General features: G+C 38.7%; 1 protein-coding gene across 2 annotated transcripts in view; it reads left to right on the top strand.

Annotated features, from left to right (window-relative positions):
• Positions 1–14,397, top strand: part of RGS20 (regulator of G protein signaling 20) — a gene marked incomplete at both ends in the record, with an annotated part of 39,174 nt that extends 24,777 nt beyond the window's left edge. For both annotated transcript variants that reach the window (XM_082499680.1, XM_082499681.1), the window contains 4 exons: positions 7,598–7,746; positions 11,852–11,938; positions 12,795–13,029; positions 14,209–14,397. In XM_082499680.1, coding sequence (XP_082355806.1) covers positions 7,598–7,746; positions 11,852–11,938; positions 12,795–13,029; positions 14,209–14,397 — 660 coding nt within the window. The remainder of the gene's footprint in view (positions 1–7,597; positions 7,747–11,851; positions 11,939–12,794; positions 13,030–14,208) is intronic.
• Between the last annotated feature and the right edge of the window lie 2,032 nt (positions 14,398–16,429).

Genomic DNA, 16,429 nt, shown 5'->3' on the forward strand with positions numbered 1-16,429 from the left:
TGGACACTGACTGACTGTCCTGTTCAAGGATTTGATTCCCCACAGTCACTTGATATTAGCAGAATCAGATCCAGTGGACTACCCATGAACCAGCAGCACCTTTCGGTCCTTCCCTATCTGTATGAACCAGAAAGTCATATTTGTTCTATTCAAGTATGGCTACCCAAGCCCTCACCAAGCAGACGTAGGCACCTTTGATAGTGCTGTCATCACTTTGGGCAAACCAATATAATTAGACATAGAGATACATTTCATGTTATATCCAGCAATGTCTAAAACTGTACCCAGGCTGGGCTTAAACAGTGCTGGAGATGGTAGAGGTTTAAGTCCTTTGGTTAAAGGTATCTCACCTCATTCCATCACTCATCTAAAAGCACTTTTGGATTCCTTAGAAAACACATACAAGATAGCAGTCCATTTCCAGTTTTTAAATCCTCTGTATTTTCGTCTCAAACCCGTTTTCAACCAAGGCACATATCTGCTCCAGATGGTGGAGACAGAGAAGGCAGACCCCAATTCTCAAAGTGCAGAGAGCATCCAGCACAGAGGGTTCTCACACAATTTGTTCGTTCTCATAGCACCTTCTGAGAGGTTTGGAAATCTGAGAAGATAAACAAGGCACAGAGAGTTTAGAGCAGTGAAATTTCCATTTTGGTGTGAGGGAGATAACCTAGAGAAAGAAAAGCAATATTTGATTGGCTTACTCTTCCTCAGACAGGCAAATTTTAGGTATGGCTCTCTCTTGTAGTACAACAACCTAGTAAGGGAGTTTAAGGTAATAGGGAATTAAACAAGAACAAGATACCAGGGAGCATCCAAGGTTTTTGAAATCCGGGTGTATTAGTGGATAAACATGTCAAAAAACAGGTTGATGAATCCCTCCATTTGGGCCCAGAGGTAAATTCTCTTCCTGGACCTTCCTCTCTTACCTTGAAGAAGCAATATAACCTTGCCTGAATCTTAACCAGGGAAAGCGCTAGAGCTCAGTACGACTACCCAAGTGACTTAAAAATAAAAAAAACCAACCAAACAAAAAAAAAAAAAACAGAGCAGTAATTTGAGCTTGAATCTGTGAGGTATTGGTCTTCCTGAACTTGCAAGGACCTCAAGGAGAATAGGAGAACAGCATCTCATAGGTCTGAATCTTTAAAGAAAGATATAGATCTATCTAAAGAAATATATCTAAAAATCTAAACATACTTAAACTACCTTGGAAAAAATAAAAACATCCCTCTTTAAATTTACATTATAGTCAAAACAGTAAGAGTTCTCTCAAAGACTAAATACAAAACTATTCAATCAGAGCGGAAATATAGAACAATAGTTAATGTGCAGAGATACAGTCACCCTCTGCATTCTCTTAGCAAGATGGAAAAAGTCACTTTCAGTGATAAGATAAAACTCTCACTGTCTGTAACCATCTGTGTAAATGCATTCAGGAAGCAGAAGGAGGATTTTTAAACAACACATTTATACAAATTTTGAAGAAAGGCATTTCAGACAATTCATAACACCTCTCCTTAGCACCACCTGGTATTAAGTCCAACCCAAGATATTAAGTCACTTTTCTCTGCAGCATAAATACAAGAACCAGATCAGATCCTCAGCTGGTATAAATCCCCTTGTCTTCACTGGCCATAGCTAAGTAATGTAGTTTTTCAGCAGTAGAAAATTTGACACACACTACATGTAATCTGCATTAATACTTCAAAATTGAATGTATAAAAACTGGGATGGAATTTTATCTCATCACAATGAGATGTTGACGTTCCACAGAAAACATCCTCTTTGTTGATGGACATAGTTATATTTGATTGTTCAGGGAAATCAACCAGAAAATACTCGACACTGGCCAGTAAAAAATTAATTTAAAACCACATACTAATTGCATGCCATGCAAACTGAAAACTGTAGAAAGAACACCTCCATCTTGTTTTCATTTCAGAGCGTCAGCTGACCAAATCAACGCTTGTCCTGGGAGGCTGGTGTGACAATAAGCTGTATTTACCAATTGCCATTTTCAAAGTGCACACCTAGTAATAAGGAACAGAATATTTTGGCTGATGAAAGAACATTTGCATTGATGTTTATAGAAAAGGCACCTAGTTTATTAATTTTTTTTCTAACAGCATTGTAAAATTTCTTTACGAGGCGAAATCTGTCCACTTCAATTGCAGGTTCTTTCCCACTTCAATACCACATCAACTAAAAAACAGTCTCCTGTCAGATTTGAGTGGTCCACCTGACAGCACCAGGGGCAGGAGGATGGATACACCTTGTTTTCCTCAGGAAGGCACCTTTTTGTTCAACAGCCAAATAATAGCTCTGAACTATCCCTCCACCTTTGAATACACTTACTTTTATACACACTTCAGCTCGCAGGATTCCTCGAGCTCCAAAGTCTTCCAACTGACTGCTACAACAAATGGTTTCCCTGCCCAGCTCTGTACCTGCATTTCTCTGCAGCATCATACGACTGGTTTAAGAAAACAGAGATCATTATTCAAGCATCACAGTCAGGTTGTGGGGACAAGTTTAGGCCACCTCTTATGCTGCTTACGAAATGCAGCAGCTGGCAGGGCAGCAATACCCATGTGCTTCTAATCCTACTTCCCCTCTCCACCACCTGTGGGTCTGCCAAATGTATTCTCAACTAGGGTAGGGAAAGAAAAATACTTAGCTAAATGTTAAGTATCACTGTGTATCATATTCCCTTTAACAACTTCAAGCTAAGCTATTAGCTCAAAATGCTGTTGCTGATTCAGATTTTTCATTCTTAAAACAAAATGATCACCCACAGTATCAGTCTAGAAAAAAAAAGTAAAGCCCTCTTGCAAAATTAGCCGTCAACACATGCACTGGTTTTGATTACAATTGGTTGAGGCTCTTTGACCTAATACTGTGGGATAATAAACTTGAAGAGGTCATCAATCACAGGTACCGTGTACTGTAGCAGTAGGATCCACAGGTGAATAATTCTTCAACTAATATATACTGTTAGTCACACCACTGATGCAAAAAACACAGGTACTCGATTTTCAAATTGGTTTTACATCTACTGCATGACCCAGTCTGACCATCTGATGTCCCAAATTAAGAACTATAACATCATATGAACAGAAGACCTTTTTTATTGGGATGTCTAAAAAAAACCCTCTCCTTTTTGCCCTGAGCATCTAAAGTCTACTGAAGGCAAAAAAATAGCCGCCTCCCTACCCACAGATCCGCAAGGCAGTCAAGCAGTCGTTTAAATTGTTGCTAATGTGGGTTATACTGTAAAGAAGCGAGGGATTTTATAAACTCCTACAAATAATATTCACTGGAGTTGCTGATAAATCTGCTGTCCGTTCCCGCACACAGCACAACTCTAACAGCAATTCACGCAGTTGTCTGGAAAGGCTCATTGCACAGCTATGGTGGCTGCAGCAAGAAGCAGCAAAGGGTGATGGAGAACTTCAACGACCCATAGTGAAATTCTGGACATACTAGAGGTAGCACAAAAACGACTAAGGACATAAAATAAGGCTTTTCTGTTTGCGTCCCGTTAGTGGCTCTGTCATTATTGGCTCACTGCATGATCTCAGACAACTTGCTTCATCTCTATGATATTTTTTTTTCCCCATACACCTTCCAAGATCGTTATACTTCCCTGTGTACAGTCATACTTGGGTAGTCTCAATGCTTTTCAAGGTACTTTTCTTTGAAAATGAACCCTTAGATGACTTGCACAAGCTCGGTGCCTGTGCCTTTGCCGCCGTTCCAGCCAAGGAGCAGTTTATGCGAGAGCAAAAGCAGCAGATAGGGAGCTCGTGGTAAACTTCTATCACCATGCACGGCAGAAAAATTGCAGGGTTTGTGTTTCCCTGGTTTACTTTTTTTTTTTTCTTTAAATTACATCTTTTTTTAATAAAGCAAAGAAAACTAGAAAGCCAGTGTATATCTGTGAATACACATATAAAATTATGACACATCCTTTACGTAGATTCTATATGTCTTACTTTGTGTTCAGGCCTCATGTCTGACATTACACAGTCTCAGTACAATCATGATTGGGATATACATTTGCAACAAGTTGCTCTGCAAACATGAACATTTTAACTTTATTTTGCAATTCTGGTTAGAGGATGAACCACAAAAACCTAGACTTTTAACGTAAGACATCAACTTTTCCTGCAGATTAATCGTTCTTATGTGGCCAAAGTGAGTTGGTCCAGGTTGAAAGGTATATAGAACAATGTGCTTGGCAACAGTTTGGTTTAAAGCCAGAGCTGTATTAAAAAAAAAAAAAAAAAAAAAAAGGCAGGGAAGAATGATGTTAGAAAAATAAGTCCGGGATGGATCACTTACTCATTGCTTGTTCTCTGAACCCGGACCAGCCTGATGTGTTTGTGTCTTATGGGTCTTAATAATATCTGTGCCAAAGGAGTTTCTACAACTTTGTAATAACCTGCACCACTGCTCAGCTCTCTACCTTGCTATCCTATAAAATTGAGCCCAAGCTAAGTCATTATTTATCTCTGAAATAGAGAACAATAGAACATCATAAACTTTTACTGACCAACATGCTTCTCCGTTCCCCTTTCTAGATTAACAATCCAAACTCCTACATATTTTTTTTGTGTAAACATCTCGTTAGATGTTTACATAGATGTTCTATCTTTCTTGGAACGTGATACCCATAGTACTTGCACAGAGAAGTACGTTCTTTCCTGTATCTTACCACAGTGTTGCTGCTAATACACTGCTGAAAGTCACATCCTAATTAGTTTGCGATCCACTCCAAACCTATATTTGAATGTACAACGTGACTGTCAATTGCCACAGGAAATACATGCATGATAATGGCAGGGGGGTTGAAACTCGATGATCTTCAAGGTCCTTTCCAACCTAAACCATTCTGTGATTCTATGATAATCACTAAACAGCTCTGTAATTCAAAAGCTTGGGCTGTCTTTCAGCCAACAGATATATTCCAGTCCTCTTTCTCTTATTTCCCATTACTCTAATAATCTATCATGAAAGCATGCTTTATCTGCTAAAAAATATCTTTCAAAACAAATCTTCATCACATAAATGACCAAAACCTACTTGCTTATTCAATGAGAAAGGTTGTGTACCTCTGCCAAACAAAAATGAACACACATCATTTAGTCTGAAAAAAGGTGTCTAATTTTTGTGTTGCTCATTTTCCATAAACTGTGTGAAAAATCATGCAATGATGAATATTCGTAAAAACCTATAGCACCAGAAAACTTCTAAGGTGTATGATTCACAAGTGAAATAAAGTACATAATGCTGCTGGGCGGGTTTTTTGCAATACAGCTACTTACATGCATACTCCTCCCGTGCATTAAAGATGTCAAAGAACAATTCTGAAGAAGAACCTGAAATGGTAATGATGGATCTGAAAGATTTTTTCAATGAGGCTACAGCAGGATGAGATGGGGAGGAAGCATGTATTCTTCCTGTTTCCACCATCCACTTCTTGGAAAAAAACAAATAGGAACCAGCTTTTCCACTCAGACCACCGTCAGTTCAATTGTAATATGGATTAGAGGTACGAATGCGTGAACTAGCCACATAAAACATCTCAAAAACAAGACTGGATGGATTAGCCTATGTAAAGAGCACATATGTGAATCCAAGTTACGCTTTTCTGATCAATAATAATTGCTTACTGTCCAAAGAAGCCTGAAATATTGTTAGATATATTATCATTCCAATAATGCTTTACCACTTTTTTTTTTTTATCACTTTCTAATCAACATACAAAGATGCTTTATTTCAAGAAGTATAGATATCTGGAAGGAAATTAATACTGAGGGATTGGTTCTATTCCTATGAATTTGAAACTCCAAAGGAAAGAAACCCGAATCTGCAAATGTGTTCTACCTTTCACATTTATTCTTCCACATTTTGAAACAAGAAAGGTTGTGGGATTTTGGAAGCTGTGTTCTTTTTCTGATTTTCTATTTCTGGGCATTTAGGTATTGCTTGTCAGATTAGGTCTACCGAGTTACAAAATGGGTTCTCATTTCTATCTGTCCTGTTGTTATATTTTATTCTTTCTGCAAAACAGGAGCATCTTGTGTTCAGCATGTTGTGCATTTTTCTCTTGGGAGAGTGGGTGGTTCTCACAAAAAACAAAAACTATTAAGCTCTGTAAGAGAGAAACAAATTCAGCAGGAAAAAAAAAAAATCTACCACAATTTAATGCTGCACTCTGCTAAAATAATCTCCTTTCTTCTCCTGATGCTTCTGTCAAGTCCGTGACAATGTCTGTGCATTCTCCCCCAAGTTACAACAATAATATTTCCTAAACCTGGCTAAGCATTTTAGAAAGGAAGGCAACTTTTAACCCTCCAGTATTCAGCTCATCAGATTTTTTTTATTGATAATTTAATATCAGACTTGAAAACAAAGAACTCAAAATCTGTGGCAGCTAATTTTGGTTCCCCTACAATTGTCACGGCCTCAAAAGACGGTTTAGCAACCTGAAAGAACCTACACACAAAGGGATCTCATGACACAGGAGGATGACTAGTTATGTATCCAAAAATCAAATACAATCAAAAGGAAGAAAGACATACTCATCTTTGTACAAGCTGCCATTTCATCTATAAAAGACATCTGTCGCTTAGGTATGGCATAACCCTCAGCGTAATAGGGAGCGCATTATTAAGTGATGTAGAGCAAGTTTGAAGATCACAGAAAGACAGGTCAGAAAGGGACAGGGACTTCAAGGGGACTTGTCATTTCATTAACACCACTTCTCTGCACGATCTGCAGAATCTGGGCTCCCAGAAGGTTTCCTAGATCAGTGCAAAACCCACAACCAGTGCTTCCACCAAAAATTGTTTCGTGCTGGCTTCAGTTGGGGAAAGCAACCAAAAACCTGCATGTTGAATCTTAATGCTGTACAGTCATGTGCTTTCTCCATAAGTAGTTCTTCATCTACAAAGCAGAACCTGATTTCTTCTTGAGAGAAAAAACATTTTTAAAAACTTTGGCAGTCAGACTGTAATGGAGAGATAAGCATTGGCCCTTCCCCTTTGCTAAAGGGCAACCAGCAGGTTGGAGCCATCCTCAATAGTTGCCAAAGGCCAGATTTTCAAGAGAGCTGAGGTGTCTCACTCAAGCATCACTAGCCTGTCCATTGGCTAATCAAGAGAAGGGGAAGGGGCTCCAACTACCTCAATTCTGTAACCTTTTCTTTAGGACTGACTTTGGAGTCAAAACCTCAGGAATCCCTTTTCAACTCATAGGCTTATATACCACTATCCTAAGAGCTGCAGCTCTCTGAGACCTCTCACTTCCACCTTTTGCTCTCTCCATCACCGCTCTCTTTGTATTCCCACCCATGTGCAGAATTTGTTAGCCACTTGCCTTCCACCACAGCATTTAAATAAAATGAGTGCATTTTCCAAAGAATTCAACATGTAAGAGCTTTTGTGGGGAAAAAACAAGCAGTTATCTTTTCAGTTCCTTGGACCTGTGGCCTTCAGCAGTTTTGGTATGACTTTTAAAGCAATTGAAAGGAAAAAAAAAAAGTAAGAAGAGAAGTTTCTTACTTCCCATTTCTCTTGCTGTTTTGCAGCCCATGGGATCAGAGCGGATGGAGATGCGCAAACGGCAGATGTCTACGACCCAGGAGACCCCAGGCGCTGCACAGGCTCAGCACAGCGCAGGAAATCGAGGGTCCAATGCCTGCTGCTTCTGTTGGTGCTGTTGCTGCAGCTGCTCATGGTAACCCCGCTCCGTCAAGCCTCTGGGGAACAGAATAGCAGGGGAGGGAGGTCATAGCCGGTGCATAGGACAACATAAGCCAAACAAACCACCTGGGCAATTCTGCAAGTCTGGGACTAAGAGATGACTGTGCTCTAGTACTAAACGCAGCCTACTACTACAGTTTACTCTTTTTTTTTTTTTTTCTCCTGTCATTGAAGTAACAGATTTTAAAAAAATCTCTGTACAGTATCTCTGTTGTACTTTTGTTGTCAATACCGCGTAATGGAAAGTCTGTTTCGTGCAGAACTGGTTCTCCTCAGCCTTGAGCTTCACCAGGGCTTCCACTAAAAACTGAAAGCAACACCAGAATATATAACAGCTTTAGATTTAGTACTGGGACTTAAAAAGCAGCACAGACTATGTTAAATGGAGTTCAGAGAAGGTGGAAGAAATTGTAGCTCAGAAAACAAATAACCAGGTGCCCAGCGCTGTTCTTTTGTTTCGAAGGCAACTGGATCTGTTGTCATTAATTAGTGTTGCCAACTCCTGGCATCTGCAATTAATATGAAGTTAATCCTTGGGATCAGAGACTTTAAACATTGTGGGTATTTGCTGAAGATGAGGGGTTAAGCAGAACATAATTCAGAAAAACTCCCATTACAAGGTGTTGAGGAGGAAAATTTATCAGGGAAGCAAAGCAAAAGAGGAAAAGGATTCACTCAATTCCTTAAATTAATGTGTTCACCTTCTCTCTCTTACCAGTTCCTTCAGGTCCAAGTGATTTCATTCAAAAGTGAAGTAAAGTTTCCCATACTCAAAAGTTCTGTATCTATTTGGGGCCAAGTGTTAATTAACGGGCAAGGCCAGAACTTGCATTGAAATAAAAAGGCTTAAACAGCCATAGGAGTTCAACCAAAACACTGACAGAACATTGAGTGCTTCTTATAAACGCACTATCCACCACATAAAACACTTCAGAGCAAGCAAACCTGGCGCTGAGGTGAAGGGATGAAGTCATAAATGACCTTACAGTCCAGGCTAGGAATCTATTCCACCGCTATTTCTTTCCAACAGCAGCTAGCAGCAAAGCCTTTGGAGAACAACATTAGAAGGCAAGGGGAGAGCAGGCTGATCATTCCTTTGCTATTGGTACTCAGCTCCTCAGAAGCCAAGATACCCAATTCTGCCATCTCTAATGCAAATAGTGAGTATTTTGCAAGGACAAAAGGCTGCTTGGATTTTTTTTTTTATTTTTTTTTGCAAGATGCCAGGTACTCTGGCTCTGATCCTACCAAGCTTTTCAGCAGGTCCTTAGAGGTAAGCTAAGGTAGAGTTTAAAGAGACAGTAAGTACTGTGCCTGTACAGGACTGGGGTTTGCGACCTTGCAGAATGGCGACTATGTTAAAGCATCCCATACAAATTCCAGGGTCATCTGAACAGTTGTCCGGTGCAGTCGCAAATGGCTCAGTCTAGAGCTGCATTACACAAACAGACATGTCTTTCCATAAAAGGAAAAAATAAGGCACATTTATCTACTAAGTCAGGGTACATAAAATTTGCATGTTGTCTTTTAAATTGTTGGTAAAGTGCTTTTTTGCCATTTCACCTGATATTTTCCAGGATGCTCGTTTTCTGTGCACCTCACTATTCAAACAATTCAAAGAAAGCAATTTACTCAATAAGGTGTGTGAAAGTACCCAAATTTCATGATGCTTAGAATTCCTATTTGCATTTCAGAATAATTTGGGAAACCAGTACAGGCTCCAAACCAGAGCAGCTTGTTTTAGCTTTAAAATAATTCCCGATTTTTTTGAGAACAATTGTTTTCTAGTAGCAAGAAATGCAAAACAAACCATAATTAAGCTATTTATATTCCCTATTCATAGAGCCTTTCCTCAAAATAGCTCAAGTACTTTGAACAGAAAAATTATGAATAGGAATAAAAATAACAGTCTACATGAGTCATGCAGCTGAGCTGCTGAACATCCAATATTCAGCATACTCTTAATAGTAGATTCAGAATGAAGAAATAGTGAAATGAGTCTCTCAGCTGGATGCTCAGAGCCTGTGTTCATTCCTACAGTCAGAACTCAGTCCTCCAGCCTGTTATCTTCCAGATCCTGAGAAGATGCAATGTTGCACTGGTCTCTTTTTTTATTAGCTACACATTCCTAGGGAAAGAGCCTGTCTGCAAGTCATTTCCTGAGGCATGCCGTCTTCTCTTAAGGAAGCTTTTACTTATTTTGTCTTTTTCCCCTTTTGTGCATCATCCGATGAAGACTAATCCTTTCTGTTGGATCTGTTAGTTCCCCTCAATCCAAAAATAACTCTGACAAGCATATCACTTCGAGAGGAGTACCTAATATGTCGCTTTTCGTATTAAAAAAAGGCCAGAATCATTGGTAAAATGGGTAGCGAAGGACTGAGACCTGTACACCCCAAAAGAATAGAGAACTAACATTAACTACTTACTTCTTTGGGTTTTTTTTCCCTGAAAAAGTGAATTGGAATAGTTCATTGGTTCGAATGTATGGTTCAGATGGTGCAGGAAAAAAAAGATGTTTGCAATATCTGCTCTCCATCTTAGCAATAGGAAAGCTCCTCTACCTCTTCAGTGCATGGACTGCCTGGGGAAAGAGAAAAGCAAGTCTCTGCAGATTATGGACTAACACTAGAGAAAGCAAGAGGAGATAACCAGTAAGGCTACAGATAAGACAAAGCCACCAGTTTAGAAGGCACAAAGGACAGAAAAATCAACCGGTTTAACAAAAAGCCTTACTAGAGATAAGTGAGATTCTTAAGGATTAAGGCAACAAAACTGTTACAACATCGGCCTTGCAGAACGGTAAGATACAAATGAAGAAATTAAGTTTGATATTTTCCTAGAAGTTATAACAACTGTATTGCTTTATTCCAGCTAGAGGACCCATTTCATATAAATTAGAGGTTATAATTCACTGGGACCTTTTCTTCTTGACAAATTTTAAACAGCTTTACAGATTATATGAATGTATGTGTGCACGTGAACATGCGTTTCTCACTAAACTATGATAGCCTATGAACTGGAACATAGTCCCCATTCCCTAAAAAGAAATCCTAAAAAGAAATATGTGTATTCTCAAATCCAGTCTAAAATGAAATAGAATCATCTGCAACTACAAAAGGAATTTTTGAAAAATAGAGTTATTGAAACTAACGTTTGATGAAAGCAGCAGGAGTTCACAGCTACCCTTCCACAGGACATGAAAAAATCTCTCAGTGATCACCAGTGATTGCAGCAAACTTTTTTTATTATTTTTTTAATGCTACAAACAAGCTAATACTCGTTTCCAGTCAGACATACTCAGAACGGTATTCAGCAATGATGTATCTGCTCTTTGTGCTCCAGGCCTCACATTTTGAAGCACATACTAGCACTTTTCCTAAAGTTGCAATCAATTACCCCACAATCTGGCTATATCTACATCTGAACTCTGAAAGATGCTTACACTTCCAACATCACCCAGAGAAATGTCTAGCTTGAGTAAAACTTGTGCTCCAGCTTCTGAGCTCTGGCTTTCTTGTAACACGGTATCACCATTCTAAACCAGAGTCTTGGCCCTCATGGTGCTCTATGGATATAAAAAATAGCCAAGGAGAGAAAAAGAAAAAGCCAAAACCAAAACCCAAAGCAACCAAGCCTTGAAAACTAACTCACATAAAACCAGTGCATCAAGTCTAACTTAAGTAAAAACATTGCATTGAGCATACACAGTGTAATAAGCGTCAATGGAGAACAGATCTGGTATGTGATTAAGGGTACTCACGTATACGTATATATCCCATATATACAGGGAATTGGACTTGATGATCCTTATGGGTCTCTTCCAACTCGAGATATTCTGTGAATCTGATCCCTGTACAGAAAGTCTATGTGATACAGTACTGAACACCATTCAGCTACATTAAAGTTTTCCAGGTTTATACAACTATAAAATTCATGTCAGAGTATCACTATGGGTAATGTGGCTACTGTCTGATCTTTTAGCTGATCTTTTTTTAAATATCGGAGGAAAAGCATCTGGTGTACATTCAGCCTTTTCCTTTATAAAGTTGACTAAAATTTTGTTTGCTACCTTGCAGTCTTACTGTTAGAAATCAAGAGGAAGAGAGAGCACGGAGAACATCTCATGAACTCCAAGCAGAGGGTATTCCAAACTGTGAGGAAAGGTATGGTCTTTACTAAGTGTTCTGTCAAACTAAAATGAAACAAGCCCAACAAACCATACTAAATAATTTAAGTGAATTACCTGAATGAAATATGCAAATAACTATTATTATCTCTTTGTCATTTATGCTGAATTTGCAGTCACCCGTCTCTTACCTGTTAAGGAACCAAAGGTCTGATCTATAATCTTTTACCTTATTTATATGCACCGTGTAACCACATCCCCACGTTCATAACATGGCAGATCAAAACCACCATTGTAAACACAGTATCCCTTTTTTTCTGAAATAATTTTTAAATACATCCTGTTCCCACCCAGCAGCTACGTGATGAAGCTGACTGGCAGTGCTCAGCCTTACAAAAATAATAAATATAAAGGGGAGCTCAGATGCTCCCCAAGAGTCAGGCGTCTCTTCAGAATTACTCAAACAGGTAGCAGCACTGTAAAACTGTAATACACGGGAGGGTAGCTTTTATGGGGTTTGAATCGTTGCTTCTTTCTACATGTTTTCATTCAGTTTTTAACAATGATTCAACAAGGACTATTTGGTATAGAAAAAAAACGCTTAGCTGTTGCAGAGGGACTTTGTTGCAATTACTCTGAGCAGTAAACTGCGATTTCTGCATCAAAGTGCAGCCAATCATCTGCACTTGAGCTTATGAAAAGTACACATTCAAAAAGCATCTTATAAATATGTTTACTAGAGTTTGCACTTGGGTAGTTCTGATGAAGAATTAACAGCCCTATGAGCCTTGTGATTTCGTTCCGTGGTGATGCCAGATGCCTCCGTCCAGCTGTAAACAACTTGAGTAACAATCACTCATTGCTCTCTTCTTGTCCTTTCCTTCCTCCTCAAGCCCTGCTCCTACTCTTGAAGAAGTAAATGCCTGGGCTCAATCATTTGACAAGTTGATGCTTACTCCAGCTGGCAGAAACGCTTTCCGTGAATTTCTACGAACAGAATTCAGCGAGGAAAACATGCTTTTCTGGATGGCCTGTGAGGAACTAAAACAAGAATCCAACAAAAGTGTCATTGAAGAAAAAGCAAGACTAATTTATGAAGATTATATTTCTATCCTTTCTCCAAAAGAGGTATATTACTTTCTCCAATACACTCTTTGATACTGCTTTGCACAGTTAGTTCTAACGTGTTTAAAGCTACAAAAATACTCAGGGAGAACTTTTTTCCCCCCACATTCCACTGCCATCAAGTAGAGATTTAGGGGAAAAAGGCAAACCCATCGTTGAGGTGACACGGTAAAACCACTGGCTGTTAAGAAAGCTCTTCTATGCTACCCTGGCATGCTGATGTGAAGTCTTTAGTTCGAGGCACAAATATAGAGATGATGACTTCATCCTTGCTCAACTTAAATTTTATTTGTTGGACAAATCAGTTTCTTTTTTCTTTGCACTAGGAAGGGGTGTGCGCGTCTCTTCAAAAGCACAGTAACCACAAATAAGGTGTTATTTGCAAAGCACAAATTGCTCAAAGAGCAGCTGACAAAACATGGCATAGAACAAACACACGTTAGCAAATATGTCAAGTTTTGAAGACACCTCAGTTCAGTTGGAATATAATCCCACCAAGTAGGCTGGAATTTTAAACCTTACAATATCCTTGCAAAACTAATACTTAATTGTTTGCGGTGTAAGCTGCACCTAAGTACTTATAAAAATGCTGTTTACATCTAGTCAGTGTATTCCAGTAATACTAACAGCGTTCTGCAGACACTACAGCCTTGCAGAAAACAATGAAAACGTATGGAATCATTATATATCCGTACCTGTGGTTCGCATCAATTCACCCTGCTTTTTAACAGGAATTTGATTAAGCAAGAGCTTCCTGGGTTACAGTTTCCGTCTGCGTCATACTGCTTACATCAAATTCAGTCTCTTTACAACAGCACTAACTCCCAAGGAAATAAACCGTCACAAAAAATTACAAATCCTCTCTACTACACAGCAGGAAGTTGGTCTGAAAATAATCTGCCAGTCTCTCAGGGTTCAGTAAGACCGGGATTGCATGCAGCCTTGTTTACAGTAAGGTCGTCTCCGTGAGAAAACTCCTCTATCCATACTCAAGAGATTACTACTTCCAAATTTCAAGGCAGTCATTTTTTGCCTACATGTATTTAGCAGTTTTTACACTCTTGAAGGACACCAGCTAAAATGGTTTAAAAAGACTGCTTTTTCAACCAATAAAACAAACCTAAACCCCCAGACATACTATTCACCACTATTATTTACATTACTTTCTATTTTAATATGCAGGTCAGCCTGGACTCCAGAGTAAGAGAAGTTATTAACCGAAATATGCTGGAACCCTCACAACACACCTTCGATGATGCACAGCTTCAAATTTATACCTTAATGCACAGAGACTCCTACCCACGGTTTATGAACTCTGCTATTTATAAGGACTTGCTTCGGTCCTTATCTGAAAAATCCATTGAAGCATAAAATTTTTTCTTAAATGTATTTATTTTGAAGCAAACGGAACTCTGGGCTACACCAACCCACAGGGAACTTAGAATTAATCAGATATTTACCTGAAAATAACTCAGGCAAGTTTTACTACGGACTGAATGATTTAAACCCGCGCAAGGCTCTGACACAATCGGCTAACTACAGTTCCTGATCAAATTCAGTGTTACTTTGCAAAAGAGAATGAAGCGAATGAAAATGTTGTTGTTCAGAAAATGCAGTATTTTTTCAAACGCGGCAGGCAACTCAGATGCAAATCTGTTACAACATATGTCTGAGGTACAAATGCCAACTGAGCACGAAAACTAAATTTTATTTTTAAGTGGAGGGTTCGAATTTTCTTGAAAACCAAACCAGTTGTCCCATCCACACTGTGACCAAAGCAAAAACAGTACTGTCAATATCTGAGTTACACTAGACAAAGTTTCACATATTGTACGAATCGTACCTGGCACGGGTATACCACTTGTCTTGGTATATTTAATGCATATACGGTACGCTAATGGAAGTCAGTATGGCAATCTCAAGTTTCTGAAAGCTAATGGTTGAAATAATGCTGCCTATAAAAATCTTTTGCTGAAGAATTGTTATTTTACTACTAGAGTCTGCTGAAAGCATTTTTAAGTTCATATTGTTGATGTTTATAAAGTTAAATTATTTCCTTAAGAGGAAGAACAGTCTGGGCATTTAAATTCTGAAATAAAGCACAAAAATTCTCACACATACTTCTCTTCCCTCAGTAGGTAGATGTAAAAAACATTTCAGTATTTGCACCTGAGAGGATGGCAGTTTCACCCATCTTGGGTTCGTACATATTGAATTCTCCTGTTACCTGACAGATCTTGTAAGGTTTCTATTACAGATACTCATACATTTAAGTGACAAAAGGAGGAAGCTGGAACTATTCTGTTCTGATATAGCACTATTTCAGACTGTCCAAAAGAAAAGCAACAGCTCTATCTGCTAATAAGGCACATGCATTTACAGTATCCCCAAAACATTACACTTGATTTCTGATCCTATCTCAAAATCACTAAGCACAGGAAGTACTAGGAAGAAAGTAAACTGCATCCACAAAAACCTATTTCTAGATCTGTTATTCTAATAACTTCTTTGTTTTAATTACAAGATTTACTCCAATTCCACTATATTAAGCTTCAGGGTTTATAACGGACTTCCATTAAATTCTATTTTTTCCTGCACGTTTATTTAAATGAACCAAATGACACATACAGGTAGGAAAATGACAATACGAGGAACAGAAAGAAAAAAACCCACACGTAGGAGGGAAGAACCAGATGGGCATAGTTCAGTGACATTTACTGTAGCCTTTCTAAAACCCACTCTTTGCCTAATTCCAGCACTATGAAAAGCACAAAATGAGGACTTTGTTTGAAAAAAGGAAATGGGAATAACAAAGCAAAATTTAGGAGATCAATTTAATCGTTTCCTCAATGCGCTCAGCAAGAGACATGTACTCCCCTTACTGCATTCGCATTATTAAACAAAAAAATTATGAGATTTCTCATTACACAGCACCACAGGAGAAGACCCAATACACAGTGAGTTAACAATACCTATGGACCAGTTTCCATCATCTCCTTCCAAAAACAAAACGCTATTCAACATGTCAGCACAAAAAAGTAAATCGAAAAAACTTAAAATTTGAGACAGCAAATCAAAGTGCTTTTGCCTTGTGTAGCACAACACTGGATGACTAAGTTCAGAGGAAGCCCTGCTATATACTACTACTTAACACATGGTCCAGTTAGCGGTAGCCACTGCTTAATGTATCAACGCTGGTCATCTCAGCTGAATTTCTAGTAAACACACACAAAGCAATATCAAGACAAGTTCAGTTTACATAAAGTATTACATGATCCATAGTAACTTAACAAAACAAACTAGATATATTGGTAAGGCAGCATTCATGGGGAGCTTGCACTCAGACTGACGATGCTGTACTTGTTTTAATCGGGGTGGGCAAAAGTGCTTTAAAACCCAAAGT

Source organism: Vanellus vanellus (genome assembly GCF_965231255.1).
Source record: "Vanellus vanellus genome assembly, chromosome: 2".
Classification (NCBI taxonomy): Eukaryota; Metazoa; Chordata; class Aves; order Charadriiformes; family Charadriidae; genus Vanellus; species Vanellus vanellus.